Raw genomic sequence first — 26,082 nt, forward strand, 5'->3', positions numbered from 1 at the left:
AAGCAAGAAAGTGCAGAGTTGAAATTCAGCTCTTCATTCATTTATCCGGCAAGTGTTTATAGAGGGCCAGGGATTGAGCAGTGAGTAAGGTACACAGTAAATCCCTGCCCTCATAGAGCTCAGACACTAGTTGGGGAGAGGAGGGTATGACAGCTGCTCTCCTGGAAGATGGCAGTAGAGGGAGCACTGTCAGGGAGGAGGGATTGCTTTTTCACAGCGAGTTGCAAGGACGAACTGACTACAGTCTAATGTTTGAATGAAGGAAGAGAGGAGGCGATTCAAGGAAACAGCAGGTGTAGAGGCCCCACCTGGGAGACCAGTGGGCCGGAGCAGAGTGAGTGAGGGGGGAATGGCAGGAGACAGGGAAGGACCTGTGGGACATGGTGTGAAGGACTTGGGCTTTTACTGTATCTGAGATCGGAAGCCTTTGAAGGAGTTTGAGCAGAGTCACATGATCTGACTCGTAACAGCCTCCTTCTGGCTGCTATATAGAATAGAGTGGAGAAGAGCAGGTCTTCAGATGGAAGGATCTTCCAACAATCCAGGTGAGAGTTGGTAGTGACACGGACCAGGGAGATAGCGGTAGAAGTGGTGCCAAGTGTCAGATTCTGGAGATGATTTTTAAAGAGAGAGACAATGGGATTTGCTAATGAATTGCATTAGCTGGGTTTGGGGGATGTGTTACTATAAAGTCAGAGTTGCCATTGATGGAGATGAGGATGACTGTGGGGGGAGCATATTTGTTGGGGAATTCAAGGAGTTCAATTTCGGACCTGTCAAGTTGGAGATGGCTATTTGACATTCAAATACAGGTGTCAGATAGATAGTGGGAGTCATTATCGTGGAGATGAGATTCAAAATCAGGAGACTGGATTGGAGACTGGATCAGATCTCCAAGAATTGCAGCTGGAAAAGAGAAGAGGGCCAATGTCTGAGCCCTGGGGTCTGCCAGGGTTTAGAGATTGAGAAGTTAAAAAGGAACCAGCAAAGAGACAGAGGAGGAGTGTGCAGTGGGAAAGAGGAAAAGGCCAACTTGCAAAACAAACTACAGGAAATCACATTTTAGGTCATAAACTGCCACGTAGATGATCATTATATAACTATTATGCACTTTTGGAAAAATGCAGTATGTCATGGTTTTGAGTGCATAATTTGATTGGGGTGTACTTCACCCTGTCCACTAGGGTCACTGCCAAAAACATATCTTTTTACTAAATGATGTCCTCATGACCTGAAAGATTTAAAGAACTTTCTTGTCGGGGTTGATTCAGGCACAATGATGGTTTGGTCACCACTGGAGCTGGTTACATGCAGCCCTGTGCAGAGTGTTTCACAATAATGTTCAAGAGGAAATAGTGACCTCAGCCTTGAAATTGGCTATTTAAAAACTCACTGATTGAGAAAAACACAAAAGGAATTTTGGTCCACAAAATTTGATCCACAAAGATTTGGTCCACAAAATGTTACTAAAATGGATGTGTACATTATTTACAAGATGCTGTCACCGAGAAGGTAAGACATACCTGTTGATTGGACTTAAGACGGGCCAGTTTTTCTACATTAAAGACACCTTCCAGAAAACGGTTTGTGTAAGCATGCTTTTGTCGTCACGTATGTGTAGAGAGGTTTTCACATGTCTACTATATTTGTTCAATCTACTGAAATTAGTTTAGTCATTTGAGGACATTATGCTAAGTGAAATAAGCCAGTCAGAGAAGGACAAATACTTGCATGATTCTACTTATATGAGGGATCTAAAATAAACTCATAGAAGCAGAGAGGAGAACGGTGGTTGCTAGGGGCTGGGAACAGGGAGAAATGAAGAGTTGCTTGTCAGTGGGTATAAAGTTTCAGTTATGCAAGATGAATGAATTCTTGAGATCTGTTTTACAACATTGTTCTTATAGTTAACAATATGATGGTACCTTAAAAATCTCTGAAGGGGGTAGATCTCGTGTTAAGTGTTCTTACTACAATAAAATAAAAATGAATAAAAGAAGAAATTAATTTAGTAGTATAACCCCAAGACTTATCATTTATATTGTCTTATGAATGATAGTGTTAATAAGTAGCTGAATCATAAGATCCTATTTAGAATTTTATAATAAAGAGGGACTTGAGAGCCCTAAATAAAAATTGTTGCCAAAGCCACTCCTATACTGGAGAGTGTCGCCACCAAATAATTTCATAGTACTTTCCCTTTATCACTTACTAACAAATTGCTAAGATCATGTCTAGGAGCACTCTGGCTAGCAGAGGATCCTAGATGTTTTCCCACATGTGTTGAATTTAAGTATCAAGCACATCACAAGCTTTGCAACATATGTCTTTAAATTAGAGATTTTTAAAGGCTACGCAATTCAAAATTGTGTAATAATTTTCATAGTATGCTGCCCTCTCAAGAGGTATCCATCTATGGGGTAAGACTTGGGTTAGTGGAGTAACACCGACTCCTGAGTCATGGATGACAAACACTAGTCCAGAAATGCACAGGCAGCTTGTGCTGATCGTAATAGATGCGACTGGAGGCACCGGAGTTGAAGCTGCGATGCTCCCTGTTCTCCAAAAGGCAAGGTGGGCTTGACACAACTGTGGAGCCCTCACTGCAGATAAAGAGAAGAACAGTGATGTGTTTGCAGTAGCTCATGAACACTTGGGACTTAGTTCCCTAAGTGGCTTCTCTTCCTCCTCTAGTGTTTGGGGCTTCTACCAAGATGAAGAGTCCTGGACAGAGGCATCTGTCCTTTCTGTAAACCCATGCAGTGCGCTGATTGGTGTGCTTAGCACAATGCCAGCATAACAAAGGAAAAGAATGTCTCTAAAAAGAAAGATTTGAGGGCCGGACTGGGGTGTAGCAGTTAAGTTCATGCCCTTCGCTTCGGCAGCCTGGGGTTCGCAGGTTCGGATCCCAGGCCTGGACCTGCGCACACTTATCAAGCCATGCTTTGGTGGCGTCCACATATAAAGTAGAGGAAGATGGGCACACATGTTAGCCCAGGGCCAGTCTTCCTCAGCAAAAAAAGAGGAAGATTGGCAACAGGTGTTAGCTCAGGGCTAATCTTCCTCAAAAAAAAAAAAAAGAAATATTTTTCTGATTTTACATTTGGAGAGATTTCATTAGGGATATTTTGAAGTCATAAAAGGAAGGATGGGGGGCCGGCACCGTGGCTTAGCCGTTAAGTGCGCGCGCTCTGCTGCTGGCGGCCTGGGTTCGCATCCCGGGTGCGCACCGACGCACCACTTCTCCGGCCATGCTGAGGCTGCGTCCCACATACAGCAACTAGAAGGATGTGCAACTATGACACACAACTATCTACTGGGGCTTTGGGGGGAAAAAATAAATAAATAAAGTGGAGGAAGATGGGCACAGATGTTAGCCCAGGGCCAGTCTTCCTCAACAAAAAGAGGAGGATTGGCAGATGTTAGCACAGGGCTGATCTCCTCACACAAAAAAAGAAAGGATGGGCTTTGTATATCGTCCTACACATTTTGTCCTGGATTTTTTTTTTTTCAATAGCTGAGGGGGATGTTATATATACTATATATAAGCTTCCTCATGGACAATCTGTAAATTCGATATAATTTGATGAACACTTTTAGATAATATTTTCAATTCAGCTCTAGCATCCAAAGTCAGTTACAATAGAAAAGATGGATAGCTTAGCTCTTATTTCCACGCCATATTCTCAACTAGGATTTCTTCCAGCATTTACCAGTTTGAAACATCAACCTTCAGCTGCTGCATTCTGATCAGGAGAGTTATTGACACTAACTTGAACATCCCATGTAATATTAAGAATGAAGTATATACTATATATTTTTCAGAGGGTCTGAGCATATTACAACTTTACATTTGCTACGGACTGAATGTTTCTGTCCCCCCTCAAATTCATATGTTGAATCCTAACCCCCAAGGTGATGGTACTTGGAGGTGGGGCTTTGGGGGTGATTAGGTCATGAGAGTGGAGCCCTCATGAATGAGATTAGTGCCCTTTTAAAAGAGGCTCCAGAGAGATCCCTTGACACTTTTGCCTTGTGAGGATACAGTGAGAAGATGCCCATCTAGGATCAAGGCTCTCACCAGACACCAAATCTACCAGTACCTTGATCTTGGACTTCTCAGCCTCCAGCACTGTGAGAAACAAATTTCTGGAGTTTATAAGCCCCCCAGTCAATGGTGTTTCTGTTATAGCAGCCCAAATGAACTAAGAAAACATTACATAGGCTTTTCTCCCAAAGATCATTTAGCTTACCTTTCTTGCCCTTTATTTCCCTCCCTCCCTCCACCTCTGTCTTCCTTTCTTCCTTCTTTACCTACAGGCAGAATTGCCGTAAAAATGCCATTGTTAGCTAGAGATGCAATTAAAACCACTTGTTAGGAATAATTCCAGTGTAGTCAGCGGCCAGGGTTTTCTCACTGGCAAGCTGTAGAAGCCTCGTGGTGGAAGTCTTAACTCCCGTAAACCAGAAGTAAGCATTTGATGTTCTACTGGTAAAACCTTGCGGTAATTATTTGAAATAATGTTATTGTTAATGATTGTGATTTTAAAATCACACTTCTCAAGAAAACTCTTACTGGAATCACTTGGAAATTTATAAACAAAATATTTTATGTTCTGATTTCTTAGAGCTCAGAATTTACACTTTTAAACTTTGAGTTCTTGATGTGTGGATATTGAATTAGTTTCTCTCAGGAGAAATTTCCAGATGAATACTGCTTTTAGAAGAAGAAACGTATATTTTTATTAATACCTGTCAAAACTTCTCCAGAGGATTTTGGATTTTCCTTCTTTATCCCATCCCCAACAACAGTGATGAGACTAGCTTTATCCCTTTACGGGGTAGATTCATCCATCAAAATTTTTTTATTGTTCTGTCTGTGCACACTTTTGGCTATTGATGGTCTTCCCTATTTATTAGCATTTAAGCACATACTTTGTATGTTTATGAGAACAGAAACGTGGCAGGATCAAAAGATGCATTATTTTAATGTAACTGAGAGGAAAAATGCCATTGTTCATATTTCTGTTGATGCAAGGCACTCAGTTACTAGTCAGTGATTTACAAATGTATATTTTATATTGATATCCTTAATTGATGGATTTCTAAAATGTTTCTGATTTTTTCAGAACCTATATTTCTTTGTATTTTGACTCCAATTTCTTTTAATGTTTCTTGCCCCAGAATTTATGATAACGTAATTAGCACATGAGAGGCATTCCTCACAGACGTTTTTTTCTCCTCAACTCTGCTGACTTTTATATCTTTGGGGAGAGAGCCTCTTCCAAGTTCGCCTTTCCCTCGGTACTTTCCCTGAGCCCCAGGGTACCCTTTAGAGTTCTCATTACATCTTATAATTACTGTTCTATGATAGCTTAATCATTCTTTATATTAAACTTTCCCTATTTAAAAAGAAATCAAGGAAGTCAATTCTAAAACCGAACATAAACTTACAATTCCAGTGTTCCAAATGTCACCAAGTCTTTAAAATATAAGAAAATTATACATTACACTTCAGTTATGACTCAAAATTATGTCCATTAAATTACTCTCATCCATAAGAAAAGCTTGTTTGTTAAGAAACTTAAGGTAATAACTTTGTTAGGAAAAGTAATGGCTGTATTTACTTTGTTACCTAAGTAATTGAGAACTGGAAGTATTTCTTGGTTTCCTGCTGTAATAAATAATAGTACTGCTTCTTCCTGTTTTTCTTTTTTTAATTTCATACTAGCCTAAAAGACAGAAGCATATACTTACAACTCCAATCTCATTCCAAGTTAATATACTTTAGGTCCTAGGAAACCTACATAAGACGGTTCATAGGTTTGTATGTGCATTCTCAGCTTTACTAGATAATGCTGTTGTTTTCCAAAGCAATTGAACCAAAATATACGCCCACTAGCCTCATTCCACATTATCTTCCACACTTGGTGTTATCAGACTTTTCCATGTCATTGATGAAATTACAAAATGTCTTAAGGACCTTTAATTTTGTCTGAGATTTACATCGTCACTTAAGTTGGATGGTGGTAGGATTCTTCCAACACTAACTTTATACTTTCTCAAGCTATAAGGGCCCTAGGATTTTATAAATACTCTTAATCTAGAGGTAAAATATTGTGGAGTCATAGGTGAACTAGTGGAAAATAGAAATGAAAAGAGTGGTTCATCTTATATCCTTTCAGGCTCTGTACCAGTAAACTCCAAAATGATGTAGTAAATAAATTAATATGGTAGACCAGTGGCCATTTTGAGTTAAAAATAGCAAATATTGGGGTCGGCCCTGGTGGTGCAAGTGGTTAAGTGCGCCCGCTCCGTTGCGGCAGTCCGGGGTTTGCTGGTTCAGATCCTGGGTGCGCACCGATGCACCACTTGGCAAGCCATGCTGTGGCGGTGTCCCATATAAAGTAGAGGAAGATGGGCATGGATGTTAGCCCAGGGCCAGTCTTCCTCAGCAAAAAAAAAGAGGAGGATTGGCAGATGTTAGCTCAGGGCCGACCTTCCTCACAAAAAAAAAAAATAGCAAATATTGTCTGATGAGGAGTGAGACTCCTCAAACCCCATCCAGAAGCTTTTATCTGGGAGATCCTGTTTCTGAAGGCAGAAGTCAGCATCTAGAAACAAGAACTGCCTTCAACTATCTTAATCATTCAGTTCCTGCCAAGTATCTATCTATAATCGGACAGACATAGCCTTTATGTAGTCCCGATGTTAGATAGACCAAAATCAATAGATTTAAAAATATTTAAAATAGAAGCTTCTAGGGACAAGGACCACATCTTTCTAATTGGCTTTATTAACAGAGTTTCACCGGCATGTGTATATACTTTTAATACATATAATTTAGTTTATTATAAACAGACTGTGCATGGGTTATGTATGATTATCTGATTCTTTATCATTTAATCACTTCTAATTTGATCTTAATTCAGGTAAAGGTCTTTTTTTATTTAAGTTTTCAAATTTATCTAGCTCCTTAATGATTATGTTTCACACTTAAATCATTTTCTGCTGAAGTAAATTGTAACCAAGAGTAAAAATTTAGTGGGAAAAGATACATTTTACAATGTTAGAAAATTTAATGCGCTACAGAACAGATTTGTGTTATTAAAGAAAGACATGACATTTTTCATTCAGTAATCGTTCATCATTGTTATTGTGCTTAAATCTATGTACCACGTATTAGCGAATGCAGATTCTGCTAAGTTAGAGGTTAGATATGCACATTTGCAGCACAGCGTGCAATCATTTAATAGTCCACATTTCTACATTAGTAGTTTACTAAGCGCTTTGTACATAGTAGTTAATCAATAAATATTTGTTAAATAAATCAATGGTATGTTTAATTCAGTGTTCAGAAAGGATTCATGCTAATGTTAACAGTTTAAAAAGCCTTTAAGCCCATAAAAGTTTTGAGTAGCTGAAAGGGTCAGTGAAGCGCAGAGAGAGTGCCCGAGGGGAATTTTCTGTCATTATTTGCAGATTAGGATGGAGTCTCTGGAAAGGTCCCCACTGTACTCTTATTGGGCTGTTGATGGAACATGGCGTGATTGCACCCGTTACTTTGTGAAGCATATCCAAATGCCTTCTGTAGATGACTGCTTTCCTTGCTACTTCTATAGTGAAAGCGATTATGGGATATTGTAACAAATTTTGTTGACAAGCTTTCCTTTCCAAAGCTACTTATCTAAGTGCCCGATTTCTGACTGGAAGGCTTATTTTTCTTTCTTTCTGTCTGAATGGATTGCTTGCCAGTGGTGACTTATGGCTTACTTCATCGATTTTCAGGAATGAGGCAGAGCAGTCTGAGGTAAATGTCTGTGTACACGGGCAAGCATTCTAAATCACATTCTGAAAACCACGGGCTCGATGATGCCGCGAGTCCATCTCCTCAAAAATGTTTGTGGTGAAGATTCGTTGAAAAAGCTTGGGCTTAAAGCACATCACTTCAATGACAGATTTAGAAAAAATAGAGTTACAATCATTAGAGTGAGAAAGCCATCTTGCTCAGGCTGACCCTCTCCAACAGTAGTAGAGGCCAATTCACCCACCATCGGATGGGCATAGTCTCAGTGGATGAGGGAGGCAGAGAGAGCCCATGGAACTCCTAAATGCGCTGATTTCTCTACAGAGTAGCATTCAAGCATGTAACTGATCACAGCCTCCATGTAACTGATGGACTCCATACTGCAGTTGATAATGAACTCCCATGGCTGTGGAATTGCTACACAGTGTTCAGATGTCCCAGGCAAGGAAGGCACGAGAAACAAATGCAAAGGAGAAACAAATGCAAAGGAACACCTTGCAGAATTCACTCATCTGGTTTCAGACTGAGTCACTGTCTCATGGTGCTGAAGTGCTTCTGGCGTTCTCTCTGGATCTTGATAATAAGGGGAAGGAATTATGGACTAGTAAAAAGTAAAATATCCGTGGAATGGAGGGGGAATCTCTTGAAGATTGTGTTTTATGGTGCTGCTATTTTAAGGCTCTTGTCTCCTTTCCACATGTTATTTAACTCCTTCAGCCAAATTCATTCTTCACTGAACACAGATACAGCCATGGATTGGTTTCTGGTGAGAAGTGCATTGAAAGTTGTATGAACTGAAAACAAAATTACTTTTTATGCTCTACAGTGCCACATGATATGTGATTATAGGCGAGATGCAGGAAGATCTCAAGCTCACACCATTTCTCCAAAGGTGTTATTTACCCTTCTGCATAGGGGAAATTACACACACACGCACACACATACACACACACTATGTAGGTTATATGTATGTGTCATATGTCTATCTGGATATATAGATGTCTATCTAAAGCTATCTATCATATCTGTCTATTCTACTATTTTTTCCTGGATTACATATACATTTATTAAAGGTTAGATAATACTTTGTTCTCTAATTACAAAAGAGTTTAGGTAGATTTTTCATTTCTTCTTTATCATCCTCCCTTTAATTAATGCTCTTATCCTCATGTCGAGGACTCCTCCAGGACTTCCCTTATGACACCTATAAATCTCACTGCCTTTTTCCCATCTGTTCTCTCCACAGTTTTCCTTCTTCCCATGATCCACATCACTTCAGTTTCATTGCTACCCCTCAGAGTTCCATCTTGTATCTTCTGTCTTCCCTGTCTAAAATGAACTTGAAGCAAACTCTTCAAGACAAACATTATAGTACTCTTTACATTAATCTTATGAAAGTATAATATAATCAAAACACAGTACACGATAGAAACAAGTCACTGGATGTCTTACACTTACAGCTGTACTCGGGGCTTTTAAAATTCATATAAATAATGATTCCATTTCTTACTTAATGTGCTGCTTTTCCTAGTTTGATGCATTCTTGGTTCTTGCCTGAGTTTGGCCAGTTAGGCAGAAATGTAAAAATTAGCAACTAAAGTAATGACATAACCTGATATCTAGACTATAGCTTTAGTGCAACTACATATAATTGAGGATATTGATTATCTAATCAAATGAAATAAAATCTATTCTGGATAAACTGTATTATATATGCTTGGGAATAAATGGCAGAAGTCTAATGAATTTGTCCTATTGTACAAACAGAATTGTAATAGTTTAGTGCATTCCAGAGAAAAAAGGAAAATAATATTATATTAATTTAATGAAAACCACTCATGTGTAAAGAAGATAAAGATATGAATGGAATTTGAGTACATTTCCATATTTGTGGAAATGAAGCCTGAACCTAAAATGACTCAGTAAATAAGCTATGATTTCCTGACAGGGAGAGTTGAGGGGGTGGAGAAAAGATGCAGAAGCAATTAAATTAGAGAACATTCTGGAGGAACAAATGCCAAAGTGACTCCAAAATATCCTGGGATTTTTTTTTTTTTCATTCTGATAAATCCCTATTTATATTTCTTGGAGAGATATGGTACATTTGACCACTTCATTTCTACACGTGATACAAAATAATAAGAGCAACCAGTCTGCTAAGAACTCAAAGCCAGATGGTGTGTATGTGTATCATGCTGAGTTGATGGTTTGGAAATGCCAGCTCTGCAGAGTGGCTGGAACCAAATAATGCTTCAAGGTAATCCCACTGAAGATTCACTGTGCATCTCCATATGACTTCTACATTCTCAAGTTAGTTTAATGGATTTTAAGTTGCAATGACAACATGATAAATATAGGCAATAGAGTAAAATGTCTCTGATGTGATTTGTTAGCTGTCAGCTCAAATCAAATTCTAAGAAAGTAGCAGAAATCTAAAGTGGTTTAACCATATTGGCTAACTGCTTCTGAAATGAGCAAATAACCAAAAGTCAATCCATGCTTCTCCCCAGGGAATGGTGGATTGTTCTGTAATTTTTAGAGATTATCTTTTGAAGATTAGTCAGTATGTGTTAAAAAAAACAAAACTAACTAACTAACTAACAAAACCCAACAATTCCGTCTGTGTCTCCTGGTGTTTGGAAGTTAGGAGAAGAACGTTTTGTGGTATCTCCTTTCCCTGACCTCCACATGCTTACTTTGGAGAAGTCTTCCACAGCAGTTCAGGTGAGGTGGGGGCCATACTGTGGTCCCAAGCAGGAGAGAGCCAGTGGAGAGGTCTGTACACAGTGACAGAGAAGTCACCAGGTAATAGTGAGGGGGAACTACTGTGTTGGATGGCTCCACTGGATAAGAAGAAGATGAATCAACTCTAGAAAACTATGAGACTTCATGGACCGTTGATCTTATGAATCTGGCAAAATGTTGCTTAGACTATTACATTTATATTTGTAGAAATTCTTTTGTTTTTCTATTCTAGAATATGAGATTCTGTTTCTCCCTCCTTTTTTTTTGCATTTTGAGGTTCCTCCCTTTTCTTGCCTTTCAGATCTTCATAAAAGCATCTATTTCCGAAGAATCAGTGAATCATTTATTTAACAAACATTTATTGAGTAATTTAGCCCCTGGCTGAATCAGTTTTGGCTTTCTCTGCTTTGAAGTTCAGCTATTAGGTACATATACATTTAAGATCATTATGCCTTTTTAATGAATTGACCTGAAATGTTCTTCTTTATTTTTAGTAATATTCCTTGTCTTGAAATCTACTTTTTGACATTAATATAGCTATTCCAGCTTTCTTATGATTAGTGTTTGCATCCATTTTAGCAAATCTGTATCTTTATACTTAAAAGTGGGTTTATAGTTTTCATGAAATTTGGAAAAACTTTATCCATTATTTCTTCAAATATTTTTTCTACATAACCTCCTCCTCCTTTGAGGCTCTAGTACACATATATTAGACTGCTTGATATATTCTCACATTTCACTGAAGTTCTGTTAATTTTTAAAATCTTTTTTCTTTCTCTGATTTATTTTGGATAGTTTCTATTGCTACGTATTCAATTTTACAATCTTTTCTTCTGCAGTATCTAATCTGCTATTATTTCCACCCAGTGACTTTTTAATTTCAGGTAATGTCTTCTTAATTTTTAAATATTCACTTTGGTTCTTTTCAATGTCTTTTGTTTCTCTCATTATTTTCATTAAACTTCTTGAATTTATGTAATTTAGTTGTTTAATGTTCTAGTCTGCTGATTCCAATGTTTCTGTCATTTCTATATTTGTTTTTATTGAATGAGTTTTCTCCTGGTTAAGTATTTCCTACTTCGTGGAATGTCTAGTTTTTGATTGGATGTTGGATATTGTTGAATGTCTGGATTTTGTTATCTTTCTTTAAATAATGTAGAGTTTTGTATTTGCAGGGATTTAAGTTTCTTGTAGATCGACTTGATTTTTTTTGAGGCTTCTTTTGAAGTATTGTTGGGGTGGATCTAAAGTAGCCTTTATTCCAAGGCTATTTTAACATCACAATTTAAGTATGAGACTTCTTAGGTCTCTACTGAATTCCTGTTGTAGTCAACAAGACCTCTCTGTTTGATTGGTTAGAACTTGAATACCTCCATCCTGAGTGAGCTCTGAGAATTGTTTAACCTACAGCTTGTGGTAGGTAGAATTCTAAAATGACCCTCAGTGATACTAATTCTTGTATATTCCCCTCCCACTGGGTTTTGGAAGATTCTGTGAATACAGTCAATCCTGTGATTACATTACTTTATATGGCAAAAGAAGGATTATCCAAAGTCTCATCGGGTTAGCCCTTTAAAAAAAGAGATTTCTCTGGCTGATTGCAGAGGAAAAAGTCCAATATATGCAAAAGTTGATTTATATGTTTAGTCCAAGTGTCTAGCTGTTTATGGTGAGAAGGCAAATCTGGCACTAGTTATTTGATCATAGGATTTTAAAATTCACTTAATTCACTTAATTTGGAGCTCACTAAATCCTGCTGTTATTAGCCAATCTTTAAAACTAGGGGATCCTGAGTTGGAAGGAAAGGAATTGAAAGAGACTAGTCAAACCGTATCCTGAAATTATGAAAATCACTCTTTTTTTACCTTTTATTTTTAAGTCATTTGGAAATATTTCAGGGAATAATACAATAAACTTCTAATATACCCGGTAATAAACCTAAGAAATAAAATATTATTTACACATTGAGACTCTTGTGCCCTTCCCCCACTCATGTCCTCTTTGTAGAGGTACCTGAATTCAGTGTTACTAATTCCGTGTATTTCTTCATATTTTACTTCATATACATGCATCTTTAAATTTATCTTTACAGTTTTTGAAATTTATTTCAATGGTGTCAAAATGTGGCATTTTTTTCGTTTCCTTTTTTTTGTTTAATGTTTTATTGTGAGAATGAAAAATTGATGCATACTTAGAATTCCACTACATGAAGATAGCACAATTTATTTATCTAGTCAACTATTACAAGATGTTTAGATTGTTTCAAGTTTTTTGAAGCAATGAATGCTGAAATTAACTTTCATGTAGATGTAACTGGTACACATGTATGAGAGTTTACGTAGGAAAATCTTTTCATAGTGAAGCCACTAGGTAATAGAATATATGCATCCTTAAATTACTAGATATTGCCAATTGATCTTCAACGTGGTTGTCCTGATTTGTGTTCCCATTATACAGTTTCTGGTTATTGTATATTCCTATAACCTTGGTATTGTCAGAATTCAATTGTAAATAATTATATGGGTGAGAAATACTATCTCGTTGTGATCTAAATCTGCATTTCCCTGCTTATTGATCAGGTAGGATACCTTTAAATATGTCCACTGGCCAGATTGGCATGGAAATTATTATCCCCAGTATGGCCACTCCAATTTCTCAAACCCCATGGAGGTTGACATAAAGATCTAACATCTAAAGTCATAAGATATGCTATGGAAAATTTTCCGAAGTATGAAATTATTCCCTGAGTCATTTAAATTATTTCTGGTCATCACAACATGATCCTTGCCAGCACTTCAATTGTGCCAGGCTCAGTTGTGTCAGTCTTAGCCTCTCCTACTGTGTTTTTTCTGGTTGTAGAAAGAACAACAAGAAACCTTAAGTCATCGGAGCTAGAAGATAGGCTACGTTATGAGGAAGAGTAGAACATTACTCTGGCTACGATTGACTAAAAACAGCAGGATTTGGTGAGCTCCAAAGAGCCCAGTGTATTATATGTAAAAATGCTGCAGAGTTTTTGTTTATTTGACTGAGCCCAGTGATGAAATCTCCATTATTGGGAATTTTCAAAATGGCTTAGATAAGCATTTGAACAGAATGACGAATAATCTGAGTGTGCCAGTGCTATGCTAAGGAATGGAACCAGGTAATTTTGAGGGTCCTTCTTCCCTTTGTTCTGTGTCTCAGTGAGGAACCCATCCACAGAGCTTTCACAGATTCTTTCCACTGCCAACATGGAAATTTACAAAAAAAAATTGTTATGTTTTCTAAACAGGTAATGAGTAAAATTGTATCTTATACAAATATATCATCTGTAAATTATTTCTTGAAGAAGAAGCCAGAAAAATTCCCTTGAGTCTATTCTTGGTGCTAAATGAGTATGACTTTAAGCCCAGGGAATATATTTTCTGCCCTTTCCATAATTTGAATGATCATTTGCCAAGCTGTATTCCAGTATGTGGCCTGTCTCCAGTCACAGCTCTGGGTCATCAATACTTTTACCCTCACTTAAAAGATTTCACAAATTATTGGGCTGTAGTGTTTCAGTGTTCTCCTTCTGTGATAGTCCAAGTAAAACATAGCTGATGTAAGTAATTCGATTTGTAATTGATTTGGGAGTGTACAACTGGTCACTTTTTGGGGGGAAATGGTGTGGGTATCTAAGTTGACATTACTTTGGAAAGATTTTATTTCATAGAAACTGGAAAGCTGAGAAGGAGGTAATTTAGTTTAAGTCTGACAACAGAAAATTTCTCTGTATCAGTCTTGATTGTTGCATTCAGTTGATTTCTCTATGACTCAAGGGCTAGAAGCTTTCTACCACTTCCTTTGGTGGAAAAACTTCTAAGAGATTAAATCATGGGAAGGTTTCTTCATGTTCAGACTAAATTGTCTCATTTATTATTCAGACCACGCTTATCCTTTTCTTTGCACTTCTTAGATGTTTGTTAAACCCTCTAGTCAATATAAAATAGACCACAGATGTGTGTTAAAATAATGGACGTGTCATTTTGATAATTGGTATTGCTTTCCGTTGGGCCTGTTTAGAGGTGTGTGCATACAGGTTTTGCATTTGTCCTGAGATGAGCAGAAATGGTAGTAGTGTTTTTAAGATGAATTTTCTCACCTATGATTGCAAGTTGTAAACATCTTACTCTTTTATTTGTAGGGCCAGCTCTTTAAATGTGCTTCTGATCTTATCACGCGTCTATTGCAAAGGTGTAGCTTATTTGCTGTCCTGCAGTTTAGATCTCTTTAAATCTCATTTACCAACACCAGCTGTTGTCTCCCTCCAGGTTATCCAGGCTGTCTTTTTTGGCATCTGTGTGCTCACCGATCTTTCCAGTCTTCTGACTAGAGGAAGTGGGAACCAAGAACAAGAGAGACAACTCAAGAAGCTCATCTCTCTCCGGGACTGGATGTTAGCCGTATTGGCCTTTCCTGTTGGGGTTGTGAGTATGACGTACAATGTATTTAACCACAAAAGAAATTTGGGTCTTATGTCAGACTTCTAAGAGAAAAAAGGGCTCATTATAGGAAGTTTCTGTATTAGTTTGGTAGGACTGCCATCACAAAACACCAAAGATTGAGTGGCTTAACAGAAATTTATTTTCTCACAGTTCTAGAGGCTAGAAGTCTGAGATGAAGGTGACCGCTGGGTCGATTTCTTCTGAGGCCCTCTCTCCTGGGTTTGTAAGTGGCCTTCTTCTCCCCGTGTCTTCACATACTCTTCCCTCTATGTGTGTCCATGTCTTAATCTCCTCTTCTTATAAGGATACATGTCATATTAGGTAAGAGCCCCTCAGTGACCTCATTTACCCTTAATTGCCCCTTTAAAGGACCTACATCCAAATACAGGCTGAGGTACTAGGAGTTAGGACTTCAGCATACGCATTTTGAGGGGACAGAATTCAACCCATAACAGTTTCTTAAGCAGCCCAAACTTGAAATGTATGGTCCTTGGGTCTATGACCATTCAAGTGTTTTTGAACTTGAGAGAGAAGTCAGCATTAGCTCATGCTTCTTCACTTACCCAACTGTGCCATTAGCTAATATCACTTAAGTAAATGCCATTTAATGTTTGGGTCTGTACTGGCTTCATTGATTTTCATTGTTTTCAGTTAGATTTCCTCCATAACTTAACTTGCTTCACAATTCTGTTAATCATTCATGTCTGCACCTAAACCGTGTTTCTTTAAATGGCCGGGGCCCTGTGAGATTCTATAGATTTTAACCTTTGTATAGCCAAGAGAAGAATGAGAGACTGGTAAATCTCAACTGGGAGGACAAGTAAGAGTGTGTTACCTAATTCAAATTCACACCTTTTGTTTGCCAGCTGATTTCTGAGACAAACAGAAGCCCAAGTGACCTGGGCTAGCATATGTACCAAGTCCAAGGTCCATTGTAGGCAGTCAGAGAGTTGTTTTTAAAATCCTTCCAATGGCTCCTATTCATATTTGCCAGATCTATAGGTGACAGAAGCCTCTATGTGCTTGTTCTAAGACCAATTAGTAGGCACCTAGACTATCACTGAATTGCTTTTTCTATGTACTGAGTTGTATTTTCTTGGACAAAATAGCCCTTGGCTCTTTTCAGCAACACAAGGAAAGTGTTATAATCTGGTCATACTACTGCTGCTTCCCTCATCCTACCCTCTGAACACTTACATGGGGACTCAGATTGAAGCCATCTAGCAAATCTCTCAAATTCCGTTGCTTAACATAACAGAGTTAAATGCTTTATGTATTCTTTAATATTTTCTTCTTTGGACTTGCCATATAAAATTCAAATACTTTATATCAGAATAGTCATCTAAGAGAAAATTTCCATTGGTATAAAGAGTAAAGGCTTATATTTTCTGCATGAGAGAATTATCTAGAAAATCTAAGTCTGTATAATTTTTGTTTTTTTAACCCGCTTACCCTCTTGGAATTTCTGTAGGCATGTCATTGCCTCTGGAAGTCTTCCTTGCCTAGACAAATACAAAGTAACACAACACAAAAGTAAACAGGAATACTACAATAGTAACCTGTTTTCTCTTGGCTCTGCCTCTCCCGTTATGTGGGGACAACCTGTGTCTCTAGGGCTTCAATTGTGCATCTTGCCCCTTTCATCAAAGGCTCATTGAGTATGCCCTTTAAACGTTTTTGACATAACTTTGGCTGGAAACTTTTTGCACCTGCTCGAGACTTCAGATATTTTCAGTATCCTTCTTGAATTTAGGCCATGAATGCTTCATGGTTAGTAAAAAGAATAAATGCCTTTTTGTTTGTTTGTTTGATTACTTCTGATATTTTCCTCCATGTTTCATATTTTTGTTGTTTTCTCTGTGTTTTGAAAGAGAGAAGAGTAGTAATAATACCTTAATATCACCTCCCCTGCCTTTTTTAACCAGAAGTCATAATATCACATCTCCTTTACATATATATGCACCTTCCCTGGATGATGAGCTTGTCAGAAGAATTTAAAGAATAAATAATGAATCAGAGAGGTACAGCTTCACTGATTTCTTTTAACTCATTGTTTTCTTGCTCACTGATATTTTATAGTCAATATTTACATTTTTCATAATCTTCCCTATTATTATGAATCACTTTCCCTGTTATAGTCACTAGTCTTCTATTTTTCCTGAACTTTTTTGAAGTCCCTCTGTTACACTTCTCTCTCTCTTTCTCTGTCTTTCTGCCTCTTTAATATTAAGAAGAATCCTGGCCAATATTCTCTGGGAATCTCCTTACATTTCCCATTGTTTCTATCTTACCCTGTCGTTTGACTTTTTGTGTCTATTTACCCAATTTCTACCTAATTTCTCATTCTAATACACAGAAATTCATTCTGAGGCAAAAAAAAAAAAACCTGATAAATGGCTTCTTCCCAGACCCCATTAATTTTATTGCAAAGTCATATTTACAGAGGATATGAATTTGGCTCTTTTTAAGCATTTTAATGCAAAACATTTTTTTCATTAAAATACATAATTTTATGAGTTTTCACCTTTCTCGCAAGTTATTTCCCAGCTTTTCTTTCCAGTGTGCCCTTGTCTTTGCTGTGACTTCAGAGAATTTTCCCTGCCCCTTCTGTGTCTCCCCCCAGAGCCCCCAACTGCTCAGTAGGCTCTGGAATTCCACTGTAGTTTTATGTTTATCACTAAAGATTTTCTTCCTGATTGATTAAAATTTGAACCCTTCCTGGAGCAATGCCACTAGGAATCACTTGAAGAGGAGGGAGGTGTCCAGCCTAAAGGGTACCCTCCATCAGAAGGATGGGAATGGCATTAATGCCCAGGACCTGATGGATATGTCATTATACCTGTAGGAATCCGTAGTGTAAGCATGTGTGCAAGTGATTAATTATAACATTTGTGATTAAACACCTTTCACCCTGTTGCTTGGTTGACATGGTCCCCAGAGGCCTCTTGGCTCTGACTGCCAGGTGACTGCTAACCTCACGGTGCTCCTCCCCTACTGCTTTCTCCTGGCTTCTTCTGCCCCATGTCTTTTGTTTGTCAGCCAGAAGTTTGCTGGGAAAGCAGTGCTATTTTTGCTTCCTGGTGCAGGGCATAAAAAGGGGGCAGAGTGGCAGCTGAATATATCACCTCTGCTCAAATTTTCCTGAAGAGACCTCTTAGCCCCGAGCTTTTCCTGGCACTCCCATTATCTCTCTCTCACCTTAGCTGCAACTATGGCAGCAAGAAAGACACGGGCCGGTTATCTAGGATTTGTGTTTTCTACACTAATGCTTTCTCCGATAACGAGGTTAATTGAGAGTTGACAGTAATTGCTTTGTGGGGGCATGAAGCACAAAATATGATTTTGTGACCCCTGGCCCTAATGCATCCTCTTCATGGACTCTATCTCAAGGATATGTAAAAATGATGAAGCATTACAATCAAAGATAATTGGAGTAAAGTTTAGTTTGAGCATAACCTTGAAGAAATCAGGCAGAGTTGCTTAAGTGAACATAGAGTGTATCATCATGATTGGTGTAGATTCCCATAAATGCAGAGCTGGCCTTGATTAGTAACGCTAATGGCCGGAAACCACCACCACTCCCGAAGCCTTGCAACTCATTTTGCAGGAATAACCCATGGGAGGCTCTTCTTACCATGTGCAGTTTATTTCTGAACCCTGTCACCCTTTTAAAGAAGCCTTACAAATAATTCTATGACATTATGTGGTCTGGAAGCACTGAAGTTTATTAGGAGCAGTCAAACCAAGAATGTCTTTTGTCTCCTGTGAGTTTGTTGACTTTTGTGCTGGCAGATACTCTTCAAGTTAAGAGAAGAGTCTAAGGCTCTCAACCAATAAGAAAAGATGATGAAGAAAAAGAGGAGGAACAGCAAAAATAATGAGTATGATGGGTATGAGACTGCCCCTCTCAAAAATTCTAAATGTATCTCCCACTGCTATCCAAAGCAGCCCCTTTAACGACGACGAAGAATCATACATTTTCCATTCATGCAAGTCTACGCATCCTGTTCATTTGCGGTTGCTCAGTTTGCGTAACACGTGATCAAATCTCGCTACTGCCCCAGTACGCCTTTGTCCCTGGTGTCACTTGTGTTGCACTAGACCAGACACTAGGCTGCCGCAAACTAACCTTATCCATCCCCCAGGTGAAGATGAGGATGCTCCTCTCTTAATAGAGAGGGAGTGGGTCTGAGAAGGCCCTGGAAGTTTGGATCTGTTCTAACCTGGGATGGGCATCCAGGGTCTCTGGAGCAAACCATTATGTGCCAGGGTGAGCTTTTCTGGAATTTGGCCTTCTTATCTGAGTTTAATCTCAGAGCTGTTTGTTAAATAACCATTTCTGGTGTTGTAATCATGTTCTTATAAAAACTTGGTGAAGATTTTATATGTACTAACCTAGTCTAGAGTGCTTTAAAACTTGTTTTTGCTTGTGATGGGAACTGTAGGGTACCTGCTTCCTTAGGAAATAGATGGAAAATAAAATTTGAAATCTCAAGTGCAAGCTTAAAGAAAAAGTAGCTAGCAATTATCTTCAAAAAGTGATTCTTCAAAGTCTTCATTTATTGACACACTAGCTAACTCTAAGCCATCCTTCAGAAAAATTTTGTGATGCATAGAAGTTTAGATTCATACCCCTAGAATTTAAAAAAGTTTATTTTCATTTCTGGTTTTTGAATGTAAGAGATTGGCTTAAGTGGAAAGCAAACATATTAATTGATATTAATTACTAATACTAATGTCTGTTAATGTAACACATAAAGGAAGGGAATTTGATTGTATTTGAGATTGTAAGTAAAAGCAAATGTCTTTCCTTCTGTTTCGATATTAAGGGGAAATGTTTAAAAAGCACATTGTTTACTTTATTCTGCAAACTCTGGATTTAATATAAAAATACACTTCATATCTACTGATCCTCTCTTTATTAAATTTTCACACAGTTACCAAAAATCAAACTCTTTTTCTATTTTCTTTAAGCCTTCGTTGATGTTTTAAGTTTCTTCAGATGCCCCTTTTCTTTCTCTTCACTGTTGAAGTTAAAAATATAATATCTGCCAGGTCATCTTTTATGGTAAAACCCAGTTCGTTTTGGGTTGAGTCAATCATGTGCTTTCCCCATGCACTGAAATGAGTGTGAGTTGATTTGCCTATGAGGGAAGGTTCATAGATGAGGATCCATTAAAGATCAGTAAGCAAAATGAGCCTTTTCCTCCCATACCAGGAAAAATGCTCAGAAGACTGTAGTTACGCAACCTAGGTGAGCGGTCTTAAAATCATTCTTTTGATAGCCTTTTCAAAAGACCAAGGACATAATGTGATTAGATGGATGTACCTGATAGGGAATCTGGTTGCTTCTCAATCATCTTATTTTTCTTCTCTGCTAAATGGAAACCCAAGATTTTCTGCCTAGCTGACCTATTTAATTTGTACACATTCCTACTAACTCAAAGTAGTCAGCTTTCTCAATGCTCGCAAGACACATTTCTTCAATACAAAAAAATAATCACGCTTTCACAAAATTTTACTGTAGGTGCCCACTTTTAATCACGTTACAGTGTAAACCACACATTTATATCCGGAAAATTCAAAGGTCAGAAGTCTAGTCGAGTCAATAATTATTTGTGGGTACGTGGAGCTTACTAGGTAGCAAGAACTGAGTGCTAGAGCCAAGATAGTGGTGACCAAGAATTGATCGTGTCTCTCAAGGGTCTCACAGTCTGGAGAGGATGACTTTATAGATTCTATCAACAAGTAAATTCCAAGAGGGTATGATCAGTATAACAATACGTGTGTCTAAGGTACAGAAGTGGCCCAGAAGAGGAAGGGATTGAGTTTAGTGAGTGGGAGGTCCTGGAAGTCTTCCCAGAAATGATGATATCTGATCTCTGTTTTGAAGAATGACTAAAAACGTATTGGATGTATAAGTTAATGATGCATTCAGCTCAAAGTAACAGAATACCCCCAGATATCCACCTGGCTCACTCTTTCACTTCATGCAAATCTCTGTTCCAATGATTACCGTTCAGGTTATTCTATGAATATCCTATATAAATTAGCCTCCCTCTACCTTGCTTTATATTCTCCATAATGATTACCACTACCCGGCATGTTATATGTTATTCTTTTATTTCTGGAGCATATGTCTCCTCTGATTTGGTACATGACCTATAAGGCCATGGAGGTTGTGTGTTTGATTTACTGCAGCAGCCCAAACATCAAGAGCAATGTCTAAATAATACAGTATTTGTTGAGTAAATATTCAACCAACTGTGGCTTAAATAAAGATATTTAATATCTCACAAAGTAAGAAGCAGGTAGTTTCAGGATGGTATTGCTCAGTATTACCATTTGAGACTTGGGCATTTTCTATTTTATGCTTTTCTATCTCCAGAGTGTTAGCTTTTGGCCCTTGTACTTGCCACCTACAGTCTGAAGAAGGTTGATAAACACCAAACATCACATCCTTCACAACCACGTTCAAGACAGGAAGAGGAAGACAGTCTTTACGTTGCTCTCCCAAGTGTCTGTCTCTTCATCAGGGAAATGCATCCTTCCCAGAAGCTCCAGCAGACTTCCTCGTAGGTCTCCTTGGTTAGGACTGTCACATGGCCAGAACCAGCTGCATGGGAGGCTGGGAAACCAAGTAGAACAGAAGCAGATGAGGTTACCATGAGGGCTTAAAGTAATTATGACTTATCCTTATGGGTTATGCACATTGCTGCCCAAACCAAGCCAGAAGTTTCAAGAAACAGTATAAGTCACAAATTTTGAGAATAACAATTAAATACAAAATAAATAAAAACTAATAGGATTTTAGATAACAGATTGTTTGTTTATCTATGTTGACATAAAAAATAGATACAGTAAAATTGATGAGACTAATGATGGACATTTTATATCTTAGCCAGGGAAGGCTTATTATTTTTTCCATTCATTCTCTGCCAATACCATCTCTTGTGCATTCTCATCAGTATTATCATAAGCAACTATCTAAATCTGACATTTGAAGAAGTTCTTCTCAAAGAAAGTCAGATAATGTTACACAATTGACTAAATGGTTTGTGTTCAATTTCTGAAACTCCATACACAATTTTTCGGAGGTGGCTCTGCTTTAGACCACCAACTCAGATAAGTAGACCACTGGGTTCAATGAGTAAAATCTTCCTTTAATAGTTCCCTAGAAATTGTAGAGAATTACCATGTCTTGTGTATCATCTCACAGAGTTCTTATTCTCTCTGGGCAAAAAAGTCACAAAAATATCTCAGAAAATGAAGATATCTTCTTCACATATTTATATCTATAAGTAAAATATGTATTTGAAATATGTGATCGAGAAAAGGTAGAATTGATCTTCAGTAACATTAATAATGTGATGCATATTTTGAAATAGACATATGATTCCTGTTCTCAAAAATATGACCCCCAAAACCAGGATCTGTTGTATGCCCTTGTTTGGGGGACCAGAAACAAGATGCAATATTAGTTGTTGATTAAAAAAGAAAAGACAAGAAAAAAGGAACACTATGCATTTTTCTTCTTCCTTCTCTCCATGTCTCCCTCTTTTTCTATCTCTCTCTGTCTATCTCTGTCCCTCTCTTACTTTTCCTCTTTTATCTTTCTACCCCAACTATCTCCTTTGTAGAAAAAGAAACAGTGGTTTGCTGTGTGGCTGTTCCTGAAATTACTACGGTCCCTGTGGGCATTTTGAGGTAGCTCTTACCTGTTTTAGCTGGATCAAAATGTGCTGTGTTACATCAGCCAATATCAAAAGGACCAGTTCCCCACAAGGAAGGAGCTGGTGGACTTTCCACTGACACAACATTTATTAACTTTTGGTTGTGCCCAAGCAGTTACCATGCTAATGATTTGCTTATTTTACCACAAATAACCAGTCCTGGAGAGGACTTTCATTCATCATGCCTTTTTATGACTCTTAGGAGCAAAAGTTGGGGCATAATTCTGACTTGGGGGGATGTCCCAGAGACACAGGTGGGAAGGTGGGAAGAGGAGGAGCTGGGAGATGGTGAGGGGAGAGGATGCATGCAGCCACAGTTCACAGGTAGCCCTCCTAGCCCTGCTCACTGGCTCCTAAGCTCCTCCAAAGAGCAACTTTTCAAGAAGTATCCCTCTTCAGAATGTCCCTTTATCCTATAGGTTAGGTCTGTGCTTCCCTTACACACAGGAACAAACATCAACTAGGAGTTCGAGCTGCACTGGTGAAGTTTGGTAACTTGAGGAAAATGCAGGGAGCTGTGGCACAGAGAGAACCAGAAGGAGCCCTTCCACCCCACTCTGCTTCTGTGCTTCTCTGAGTTCTCCACCACTTTGTTTATTGCTCACCGCGGGGAGATTGGGGAGGGATGTGAAATAAGAAAGAATCCTAAACATAAACAAATGGTGTGCCCAGGCTGGAAGGCATGACCCTTCCTAGGCAGAGAGGAATTTTCTGCACCCATCTTTATCACCTCACCCCTTAATCTTAAGAGGGCCCCTCCCTCTTTTTCACCCTGAAAATCACCTACGAAATGAGAATGACTGCCTTCATACAAGCACAAATAACTAAACAGAAAGAAGCCTCAGCGCTCCCATGCCCAGAAAATAATGGGGATTGCTGCCAAAATTAGCTTTGAGTCAACAAAGGAAAACAGCCCCTAGATTCATTGATATAGTGACATTTTTGTCTGAAAATTCAGAAATGCTGCCTGGACCCCCTTCCCTCACAAATTACCTGAAAGTTCTAAAGAAGACACTACATACCCAGAGTCATTTGCTGGTGCCTTTCTATTATTATTATTGTCATCATCATCTTATTGAGGTTACATTGGTTTATAACATTGTGTAAATTTCAGGTGTACAGTATTATATATCAGTTTCTGTGTGGACTGCATCGTGTTCACTACCAAAAGTTTAGCTTTTATCTGTCACCATACATATGTACCCCTTTACCCCTTTCACCTCCCCCTACTCCCTTTTCCTCTGGTAACCACTAATCTGTTTTCTGTATCTGTGTTTGTTTGTTTATCTTCCACATATGAGTGAAATCATACAGTATGTCTTTCTCTGTCTCACTTATTTCTCTTAGCATTATACCCTCAAGGTCCATCCATGTTGTCGCAGATGGATCGTGCCTCCTTTTTAGTTCCAGCCTGTGGACGAGCAGTTCTATTTTTACTTTCTGTGACTTCTCAACATATCCATCCCCATAAGGGCAAAACCCGCAAACAACTCAAGAGGCTGGAACATCTAATAATGAAAGCTGACCTCTGCTACATGCTCCTGTGGGCCAGGCACTGCCCTAAAGGCTTTACTCTAATTATTTATTTAATGCTCATAGCCCCAAAGGTAGGAATTTCCATCATTCCTGCTTTGTAGAAGATGCTTCCATGTTACAGTTTTACAGGTGGGTTCCCACTGTACAGGTCGCTTGCCTAAAGTCTACCGCTAGTGAATGGGGCACCCAGCGCTTGAACCCAAACACTCTGACGAATGGAGTGCTTGCTTTTAGCAAGTACTCTTCACTTTTTGACAAACCAAACCTAACTTTGCTTTTCATCATTCGCCTGATAGACATTTTCGGCTACAGGCGTAAAGTCTGAGCTGACCACAATTTCTGATTTAGGAGGATGCGTCAACATAAGAAAGGGAGTTATGCAGAATCTGGATCAAAAGTCACTGTTTATCTTTTTCCTTGAGGCTATTTAACAAAAGACTGTTCATTGGTGCTTATTACTGTTTCCCTTTGAGATATTATTTCACACTGTAGAGCCAATGGTTTTATACAGTTTTACAGGCCAGTTTGCAAAGTACAAATTTTGGCAAGAAAAGAATATCTTCTTGCCTTGTCTTCTTGTTTCAACAATTGAATACAGATTTAAGCTATCACATATTAACCCAATATGCTTGTTTTTAGTATGTGAAAATAAGGTTTTAGCAGGAGAATTAGCTACATTTAAAAAAATGGTTACTAAATGTATCCAGAATCATCTGTAAATCATCTCTGGGCTTCCAAGAAGGCATAGTTCATAGCTGTACAATTGCAGAGGAATATTTTTGGCAAGAAATGGTCCAATACATTCCGCATGGGTACAAACGAACTGTGCCTACCCAGTGAAGTATTTTACCAAGAATTCCTGGAAGCCATTCTGTTCTGTTTTATCAAGAGAGGATTTTCAGTCAAATCTGCTTTTCTTTTTAAATTTATAATTTATCCCTCCACCTATTTCTGACAGGGATTTGAGGTGGTCTGAGTCAAATCAAAGGGGCCCAGTTCATCAAAGAGGCCCCATCTCCTGGGCCGCAGCATGGTTCAGCGAAGGCCGCCTGTAAATCATCTTGCCTGTTTGGATCAGTGTCTTCTATAGAGGAACTTTCTTAGGCATTTGATCTTGAAAAGTGAGGCAAGCCAGGAAAAGGGGGAGAAATCTTCGATAGACCGTCTGGCAAATTCAGTTAACAATTGAGTGCTGTGCACTAGTCACTATGTTAAATGCTCTCACGGGATTTCATTTACTCTAGAAGGTGATCTTATAAAAACAAGAGGCAGTAGGCGATAGGAAGCTCACTCGTCTCTGCAGACTATGATGTGAACAAGAGACAGGTACACTAGGATGGGAAAGTTGTTGCCACACTGGCCCTGGCAGCTGGTTCTTGCGTTGCTCACTTCTACCTAGAGAACGATGCCTGCCGTATCGGACCTGGTCAGTGATGTCTGATGAATGTGCTAGAAGAGTCTCAAACAAAAAGGGTAGTAAGGGAGGAGAAAGAAAGAAAGCTCTAGGGAAAAAAAATCATCCACACCAAGTAGATTTTGTTTGGAGCTCTTTGCTCTTTTCACAGATCAGCATCGAACAGATGTTTCTTCCCAATCTTGGCACCTTCCTGAACTGCTGATCCTCAAAGTAATTAGTTTAGTGTAACCTCCTGGCTCTTAATTGAAGAGAAGCATTCTTCAACCAAAAAAACATCCATAATTGGTCAGCAGTTCTCGAGGGGGCCTAAGCAGATGACAAGGAATTCAGGTAGACCAGATGCCAAGAAAAAGACTCCTGAAGTGCCATCAGGCA

The 26,082-nt window shown here is 38.5% G+C and overlaps 1 protein-coding gene across 7 annotated transcripts in view; it reads left to right on the plus strand.

The window, feature by feature from the left end:
- The window catches only part of AIG1 (androgen induced 1), a 238,232-nt gene that overhangs the window by 41,029 nt on the left and 171,121 nt on the right, over nt 1–26,082 (plus strand). For all 7 annotated transcript variants that reach the window (XM_058534193.1, XM_058534194.1, XM_058534196.1 and 4 more), the window contains exon 2: nt 14,848–15,003. In XM_058534193.1, coding sequence (XP_058390176.1) covers nt 14,848–15,003 — 156 coding nt within the window. The remainder of the gene's footprint in view (nt 1–14,847; nt 15,004–26,082) is intronic.

Source organism: Diceros bicornis, chromosome 39 (assembly GCF_020826845.1).
Source record: "Diceros bicornis minor isolate mBicDic1 chromosome 39, mDicBic1.mat.cur, whole genome shotgun sequence".
NCBI classification, from domain to species: domain Eukaryota; kingdom Metazoa; phylum Chordata; class Mammalia; order Perissodactyla; family Rhinocerotidae; genus Diceros; species Diceros bicornis.